General features: G+C 36.5%; 1 protein-coding gene across 1 annotated transcript; it reads right to left on the bottom strand.

Moving 5' to 3' along the window:
* Nucleotides 1–1,802: 1,802 nt before the first annotated feature.
* On the bottom strand, nt 1,803–5,453 carry LOC137737510 (probable protein phosphatase 2C 15). Its single transcript, XM_068477017.1, has 9 exons — nt 4,882–5,453; nt 4,218–4,635; nt 3,684–3,855; nt 3,427–3,580; nt 3,277–3,340; nt 3,056–3,163; nt 2,825–2,950; nt 2,500–2,732; nt 1,803–2,221 (listed from the first exon to the last, which is right to left on the bottom strand). The coding sequence occupies exons 2-9, from the start codon at nt 4,422–4,424 to the stop codon at nt 1,999–2,001; spliced, it is 1,287 nt and encodes a 428-aa protein (XP_068333118.1). The 5' UTR covers nt 4,425–4,635; nt 4,882–5,453; the 3' UTR covers nt 1,803–1,998.
* Between the last annotated feature and the right edge of the window lie 4,323 nt (nt 5,454–9,776).

A 9,776-nucleotide genomic window follows, 5' to 3' on the forward strand; every position in this document is an offset into this window, starting at 1 on the left:
GATAATTGATAGGATTTTTACCACCTGCAAAAGGAAGGATAAAAACACTTAAAAATACTTGCAAGAGGATAATGTAATTATAGTATAAACGACTTAAACAAGGTTGCTTTCCACGTAAATTGAATAAATAATTTGTATTTAAACTAATTCTTAAGTTTTAGAAAAAGTTAATTTTATGACTTAAAAATAATAAAAACAATTTAAAAAATCAACTAGAAAATAATTTAAAGAAAAACAACTTGAAAATAAAGGTTTTGAAAGAACAATAATAGAAAAGGCACTACGATTCCGCTATCACTTTTGCCTACTATTTCGGAAATATATGAATGCCTACTATTTCGGAAATATATAAAGCGTTCTTACTGGTAATAACTTTCGTAAATATTCGGCTCAAATAATGAACGTGTTCTTACCAGTAAGAACATGTGTAAATACTCAGCTCAGATATTAAACGTGTTCTTACCGGTAAGAAGCTGTGCAAATAAAAGATGCATGACATGACTTGTCTTGACACACTAACCCTCACATCATGGCATGCCAAAACATCGTTGTTGGCATGCGATGACATGTCATGGCATGCATTTTGCTGACGTTTTGTGCGCTTTGCATGACCTGTCTTGACACGGAAATCCTCACATCAATGAACATAATTTTTTCATTTCTGCCATAATAGTACCTTGAAATGAGAGAATTATCCATTTCAATCTTATCATTCATACCAATCGAGGCTTCAACATTAAATTTAAGATAAGGTTGGATTGGACATGAATTTGCAATACGCCCTAATGATCTTGTTATAAAATGAAATATATGCTCACATGATATGATAAAACTGATCATAGCTTCATTGTCATCCCTGTGGTTCTGTGAATTGCTTGCTTGCCGAGTCTTGTTTCTTTGCTTGTTCCTGAGTGGATTGCATAATGTAGATGGTTTTTTTTTGGGGATAAATCAAACCCTCTGTTTGTTTGTTTTTCTTTTTTTTTTTTTTTTTTTTTTTTTTTGGGTTCTAAAATCCTAAAACCGTCTGATCTTTGGAGGAGAAGACAAGTGAGGCTTGGGTGGTTTCTGCAATGAATCAACACTCCCTTCCAACATATCTATACTTCTTTCATCGCTGGCTGGTTTGAAGGATCAGTATATATTCACCACAAGCTCTCTAAGATCATCTTCCTCGCCTCTTACTTTGTCTTCTTCGTTCCTAACACTCTGCAAACGAATTTCTTCATCCAGTTCAAGTCGTCGAAAACTTCATCCTCGCAGGAATTTCTTCCAAAGTGCTCCTGCAGCCGTGATTTTGATAAAAATCAAAGATGATAGAGGGCCTTCGAATTCATGCCAGTATCCTCCCTCTTTCAGTTGGATCCTCGGACGAAGTTGGTCAGAACAAACAACAGTGAACAATCCGCATTCAGGAGGATGTGTCCTGCTTTTGAAGGGTGAGCGAGAACAGAGAAAAGAAACAGAGCCATTATGTTGTGGGTTAACAATACAATAGCAATAGCAACTCAAGGCTCTTGGATAGCCTATTATTTCTTCAAAACGTATATTATTGATTCAAAGACTTGCATACAATATAGAATCAAGACCTGACTTGGAAAATTCAGTTATACAATATAGAAGTGATTTTCGCACTTCCCTTTTCTCCCCCTGTGTGCTTTTGTGTTTTTCTGTTTTTTTTAGCCTTAAGATTGAACAAATCAAAAGAAAATCACTCCGTTCATTTATTAATTTGCTTTTTGTAACGATTATTGTATTCGAGTTCGACACACTTTTGTTTTGCCCAATACCCCGACAAAATAGAATCGAAAGAGGATTCCTTGCACAAGACCTTCCTCAACTTCTAAAACTCATTCCAAATTACTTATCAAATTTACATACATTTCATGCATCACTAAAGTAAAGATTTAAACAATATTGGCTGGCCTACGAAGACGGATTACCAAACAAAGGGAATAAAGGGTTAAAAGAATGGTGGCGAAACAAGGCACAAGCTACCTATGCTACTCTGACTCCGCTAGGGCGTTTTCCTTCCATGGCATCCTTCTTGTTACGACAATCAGAACAGAGGAACGGCCCTTGCCAAGGCTTTGAACTGGTTGAGAAGATAGAACCTGCGTGAACCGATATGCCCTCGCTCGGTGCAAGGTCAACTTGGCATACAGCACACATGAATAGCCCAGATGTTGTCGATTGTGGTGTGCACTCATCGCTGCCCAACCTGCAACACATTTGAAATGATAATCATTTTCAGATGCAAGCAAATATACGACACCAAAATACCACATTTCACAAGAAGCCAACCCGCAATTTGAACTTGTAACTCAACAATGAGGTTTATGATATCTATATATGAAACTTCAATATGCTATACAAGACTAAAATTAATGACATCGTTGAAAATTTTCTTTTCCAATTTTAGTAGACAACCGGGGTGTGAAACTCTTCCAGAAAATTAGCATCGAATCAACTAACTTGAGTGAAGAGAGAATCAACTACCTTTCAGCAAGCATGGCAGAGCCTTCTTCAAATAACTCCTCCACAATACCCACAGCCGATAGCTTCTTGGATAGTTTATTAGCAGAAGCACGCGACTTCTTTCTGAAAAACAGGGTCCTAAACTTGTTAATCTTTTTCGGCGGAGTTGAAGGCTCTACCGTAGTATCGGGAGGGATTATGTCAACAACTATGCAGGTTGTATCATCCTTTAGACCCCTTGACCTTAATGCCTCCTACAACACAATCCATCATCAATGAGAAAGAGTTCTAGCCTTTGAGATTATACATGCATATTGGAAGAAACAGGCGAAGTAGTTCAAACAACCTTCACAACTTGTCTGGCAGCAAGTTCAGCTGGCAACCCACGGCAAGACTGTGCTGCCATTTCGGAAGATATAGCATCCCAGATGCCATCTGAAGCAATTATAAGCCTCCCACCGGCATTTGATAGCTTTTCGAACGATATAAGAATGTTAGCTTTCAGGCTAAACAATACTTGGCATTGAATTTAATAAAACAAGTTAAAAAAAATTAAGTTCTGAGCAGAGAAAGATACCTTGACTTGTTTCACATATGGTATTGGAACGATAAACTCCCCAACATCCATGTCTCCAATTGACCTAGAAAGGCATAACCCCCCTGGCCAACAACGGAGGGGACCAATCTGTAAATGTCAAACAACATACATTACACAATGAAAACCATATTTTAATTAAGACCACAGAAGTATCCCTTTCTTTGTTAAGTGTCAGGAAAAAAAGATCTAAAAGCACTCACCTCTGCTCCACCAACAATGCTCAACCTCCCAACTTCCCCACCACTTGCAGCAACACGCTCCCTCCTACAATTACAAAGCAGATATTCAATTAGCAAATCCAGGGAAAAGTAAAAATAGAGGAATGTTATTGAATTTTAGTGGATACATACTCCTCTACATTTTCTTCAAGTCTGTGATCAACAGTTAAGGTGGAAACAGCACCACCCTGAGTATCTAAGATACAACGGGAGTCTCCTACTGATGCAACTGTCACAGTCCATCCATCAACTATTACAAAGGTAGCTGTTGTTCCAGAAGTTTCACCTGGCGACAATAATAAGAGTAGAAAGAATTAGTACACCTGTGCTGAAATATATGAGAAAAAACAAAAGAAGAACAAAGACTAAGCAAGTTGCAAATTCCACACCTCTGCTCTGGAAATCCTTATCAGTCTTCACAAACCCAGCAACCAAGGCTCGAGGTAAAGCTTGGAGCCACTCCTCCCTTCCTAGCCCACGGGGAATAGCACCCAACACATGCTTTAACAAATTCTCCCTTGTATATACTGCTGCTGCATTTCCGTTGTGCCCATCAAAGATCTGACAATCAGTAAAAGAACGGTGACTGTTATACCTGATTTGCAGCATATTTGATAGCTAAAGGAAATTGGTTTGAGCACACGGATTCATTCCATAATCTAAAACCAAAAGTACATGAAATTTCCGAAAAATATCTCGTTCACTGCCTGTGTTGGAAGGGAACAAACCAATATATAGTCCGGATCAAAAATTTGCAGTGAACAAGACAGGAGACTAAGGAACTAAATGGTTAGAGCATAGAGGTGAGCACTGATATGTAGTATTCAACTTTTGGGACATTCACCATGGTACAACAACATAACAGAGCTAAGCTGCCAAGCTCTGGCTCTATAATCTAGCAAATATAAGAGACTCAGGCTTACCGCAAATGCGGTGAATGCTGATGAAGAATTCCCGGGTACTCGCTGACCATCAGTCTTGATCAGGAAATAATCCTCCCCTTTCCTGGATTGAGCCGCATGCCCATATCTGACAGTTGGCTTCTCCATCTTCTCACTCTTCAGCTCTCTGCTGATCAATGCAGCCAGAGGCACCATATTATGATGCTGACGCCTATCTCCAGACGCCATAACTACCTCACCGCTGTCTTTGCCGGAGGCCCAATACCTTCAAACTATCTAACTCTTTTTTCCTCAATAGCATACTAATGCAAAACACCTAAAAGATCCTACAATTTTCGTAATCAATGGCCTCAAAACCCACAAACTTCTTTGCACAAGTAGCACAAAGTCCAATCCTAACAACGAAAGATCGAATCTTTCACAAGCAACAACAGCTGATCTGCATTTATCATAAGACAAAACAAAGAACAACGTCAACAGATTGGTTATATCAACAACCATATGCTGTCTCACTTGCCGACACATGTAAGTAAAACAAAACGGGAAAGGTTACATCTTGGATATTCCATCATTTGGCAATCGAAATCATACAAAACAGAAGTAAAATGTCACTAATAAGCATGTATTCAGCTAACCCAGAAGACAAAGAACTGAAATTTACGTTTCATTCTACATTTTTTCTCACCTTTTCTTGTTCGTAATTTCTCGGCAACCAAACAGATGAACAAAGATTCCAAGCGACAGGAAAGAGAATGTCTGACTGAGAAACCAAAGCAGATCCCATTGCGACAGTAATAAGCAACACCGACGACTACGACAACACCAGAAGAAAGAAATCGCGCAATAAAGAAATCAAGGCGGTGACGCAACGCGTTTTGGTGACGAGGTATGAACTGTAAAACCCATTAATCAAATCAAACACCCCCAAATCCTTAACCTTCCGATTAAAAAATTGAACTTTGAATTCATGCGAGTCAGCTGCAGCTTGACAACCTTTTCCTTCCCACCAAACACCCACGATTATTTATAAAAAAATTCCAAACTTTCTGGGGTGAAAAAGAAATGGCAGAGAAATTGGTGGCAAAAAAGCAAACTATTTCGATCGAAATTCTAAAGAGAAATTGCAGAAAAGTGGGTATGGTGACTATGAAGCAATGCATTCATAAACCCACATTTTGCTTCTGAAGAAAGTCGGTTTCTTTCTTTCTCCGAAACCAATTTGCTTTTCCCCAAAAGCAAGAGGCTTTTATTTTTTTTCCCGGGAAAAAAGTTCACTAGTGTGGAGGGAATACAAAAGAGATATTAGGGTCCACATAGAAATTATGTTGGTTGTTTGTGATAGCTCTAAAAACAGGGATCACAAGGTTGGTCGTTTACCTAACAGATCTTGCAGGAGAGTTTTCCGGGAAATTATAATTAAGCTAATCAATGTTAAGAGCATTTGGTGCACCTATTTTCACAGTTTAGTCATATTTGTACTCATCTGTGAGTGAAAGATCCAGCAGTATCTCTAGATTTTTCACTACGCCGAGAGCACGGTCTGTAACACAATTATAATATTAAAAGTCTAACTAATTTTTTTTAAAAAGATCAATTAATTATATTATAACACTTTGTATACCACGTTATTCACACAAATAAAATTTCATAAATGAAAATTCTCAAGATAAATTTTTACCAAAATCAGATTCAAACACAATAATTAGACCAGCGATCTAGCCGATTCCTTAATTCTTAGCGATAATACCATATGCTTAGCTAGTTAACTAGTTTTATAATAAACAAGAAAAATAAAAACAACAGTCAAACCTTATGTATTTACATATGTTCATTTTTCAAAAATTAGTTTGCGAATAAGAAATGCATCTTAATTTGGGTTGAAAATTTGTTAATTAATGAGAAATACTAAGATGATTTAAGGTGGCTAAGAGGACGAAGAAGTGATGGCGATGATGTGGACGAGGTGCATGTGTTTCTGTGATGGCGTTGATGTGGACAAGGTGCGCAGTGAGCACGTTGTATGTGGTTAAATGGGAACCGGTTTCTCTCCTATCATTCAAATCTGAATCCACCAATCAATAAATTCGAAAAATTAAAATTTAATTCAAAAACTACAAAGAATAAATTTCTCTAAAATTTATAATAATTGTAATTGTTTAATCAAATTTTAATTATCCGAATTCATTAATTAGTGGATTTAATTTTGAAGAATCCGGAGAGAATCCGGTTCCGGTTAAACGAGTGCATTTCTGCGTTTGCAGATGTCTGTAACCCTGTTTACCTGTAGCCCCTCAGCCTCAGCCTTGTAGGGTTACCCTTTGCTTTTCCACTCGAGGATTTTTCTGGTCCCCACCCCTCCTGGTCAATGCCAATGCTGATGATGGTTGGTGATGCAATTTGACATACAACGCGTTTGTTAATATAATGTTATGTGAATTTTTTATGTACAACGTTGTTACATTGCATTATTAGATGAGAATGTGACACGGTACTAAACTCGTTAAATCTGTATTGGTTGTACTCAAAGGGAGGAACACGTTTCCTCTCATCTCAATTTTCATATGTATTTTTTGTTGTTAAATTACTTTAATTCTTTCAGCGTTATTGTGTGTTTGTGATTAAGTATAATTAATTAGATGATTAAGTGCGGCAGCATGTGGGTTGTGGAGTTATTAAGTTGGCCATGCGTATACTGTATTTGCATATGCAGGGTAGGGTTGCAGTCTGCATGCTTGTAGCCCTCATGGGGCTAATCCAACAACTTAAATTTAATATGATGGTATCCAATGTCAGATCCAACTCTGTCTTAAGGCTGGTTTGGTATTGTTGTGCTTTAAAAAAAAAAAAACTGTTTATGCTGTGCTGTGAGAATAAAGCAGCAGAGTATTTGGTAAACTTTTTTGTAAAAGTTCTTTTGAAAAAAAGAAAAAAAAAACAGTATTATAGTATTTGATAAACTTTTATGTAAAATAGAGGTGAAAAAAACTAGTTTTTCAAAGTTGGGTTTTGCAACTTTGTGTTTTTAGCTTTTTTTTCATCCAAAATTGTAAAAAAAAAAGCTAAAGTTGAATGTTTACCAAACATAAAAAAGCTCTCGACTTTTTTTTATAGCCACTTTTTTAGAATCACCTCAGTACCAAACTAGGGCTTAGTTTCATTTCAAATAGTAAAATTTTTGTATTTCGATCCGGATATATTAAAAAAAATAAGACAAGATAAGGCACTAAAAAAAGACTATTTATCTCAGAGACGTTTATGTAAAATTATAGGAAAACGCCCCCTTCACATAAAAGAAGTGATAGTGTGGAACATCTTCATAGAGGAACCGTGCGGGTGGGAGGGGATTGAGCCATTCATTCATCCGTTATGTCTTCTTCCGTAATCTATTTCCTCTCTACTCGAATTAGTTATCAAAATGCCTACTTTACAAGAAAAATGTCGTTTTCCAGAAACCTTGCAACCACCTGGGTTGTATTTACTTTACGACTATGTACTCGCCGCCCAATCCTTCCCAATTCTGGCCGCCAAATTATAGAGTTCCTTTCATGTTTTCTTATTACATATCTATTTACTTAGAACGAAAAACATTAATTAGAACTAAATTAAATCTGAACAAAAAATAAGAAATACAAAAGACAGAAAATGGACGTGTAATATAGTTTCTAGTTTTTTTAGTTGCGATCGTTAATTATATTATGAGATTCACACACTTTTAACTATTTAAAGTAACATTTCGAAATCATGAATTTTTTTTAACCACGAAAAAGTTGGATTAAAAAAGATACTCGATCAAGCAGCTTGCTAGCTAGATGATGCAAGTGATTTGATTTGTCATCAACATTCTTTAAGTAAAGACAAACTCCTCTTACGCGTGCTTTATCATTGCCTAGTGTGTTTCCATATGTATAAACCTTCGTTACCTGATCTGATGAGAAACACTAATGCTAATGCATGTCCTTAGTGGCACAGTAGAATTTTTTGCTAAAAAAACTACATAGTATACACAACTTTTTACATGATCCTGATCAAAAACACTGACGGTAATGCATGCACTCGACGACACAGTAGAATCTCTCGTTGAGAAAACTATATAGTGTATACAAGTTGCAAGACCAGTATGAGCGTGAAAGCGGCTGTGTGTCTGTGGTTGCAATTAGAGTAGAAAATTGTGAATAATATTGACAGTGCAATTTAATTCGAGTACATAATGAATTGAAGACGGGAAAGTTGCAGTTGGAACGGATGTGTCTGGTGCAGGTTTTAATAGGCATCTTATGAATTGACGTAAGATAAGAACAATACTGCTATCCGATATTGCATGTGCTAAGTGTTGCGTCATATGAAAATGAAAAAGATTTTATCGAGTATCATTGACAAAGTCAGAATTTTTAAATAATATAAACATCATATAAACCAAAAATAGCTTTATAGGATCATTCTGTTGAACACTTAGTAGGCACGTAACAATTCCTGCCATCACAAACCGACAACTTATGGTAATATATATCGACAATTACTATTATGTGTAGAGGCTTGTCAATGGTGAATACAGGATACTGTAGTGTGATGTCGAAGACTGTCAAGGCTTGTCAACTAAGGAATTTTATGGAGCACATGGGACACACAATATGGTTACACACAAGAAGAGAAAAAAGGAAGATAAATATGATAGGGAGAAAAATAAAAGTAGGAGGAGGAGGTTGTAGTTTAGTTTGCCTTAATTGTTTAAATGGGTCAAATACAATACACATACAAATATACATGAGGTTTTAGAAGTTGTTAGGGTCAAGGACAATCAATGACCCTATGCTAGCCCTGCCATTGTCAAGTACTCAATTGATAAATAGGAGAAAAACTTATAGTAAGCATTTCCGATCACGTTATTCGTAGCCTCGTAGAGTACTTCCGCAAATGCATGAAACTTTATATATTTTAGTCTTATATAAACTCACATAAATCTTATTTAGTTTGAAAATAATCATAGTCAAACAATCTTATCGAAAATTTTCTTTATGCCGTTTCCTTCTTTATTAGAAGAAGAATAAATTTCGTAAGTATGAATTGAAACTTCAACTGTCTTTCAAATTAACCACGCATTAGAATATTCCCCAACTTGTATATATAGGCGTCTTCAACAAACTCTTACCAAACTGAGATTTGGGAATTTTCCAGTTGGTGCCTCGGATCCATCGTCCACATTCACATACTGTTCTGCCTTTTGGTGTTTGATACCAAATTAAAAATAGAAAATATTTTTTTGGTTTTGAGGAACTGGGCAAGTACAGGCTGGGAGAATGGCCCTATCCGGCCCTACAGCCATGCTCGTCCCCCAACAGGATTTATTCCGAATTTTTTTTTATGAGGATCTTAATAATTAAATCGTGTCTGTTCATTAAATATTATGATTAGTTTTGGTCAGATACTGTTTGTATTTAATTTTAAATAAAAATATTTAAAATTATTTCTGACCGCACGATATACGATAAACGGATATGATTTATGAATTTTCGGAATTCTCGTCACAGGATCCTCATAAAGAAGATTTGACGAGGATCCGACGTGTATCCAAATTCGCTCGTC

The sequence above is a fragment of the Pyrus communis genome, chromosome 6 (assembly GCF_963583255.1).
Source record: "Pyrus communis chromosome 6, drPyrComm1.1, whole genome shotgun sequence".
Lineage (NCBI taxonomy): Eukaryota > Viridiplantae > Streptophyta > Magnoliopsida > Rosales > Rosaceae > Pyrus > Pyrus communis.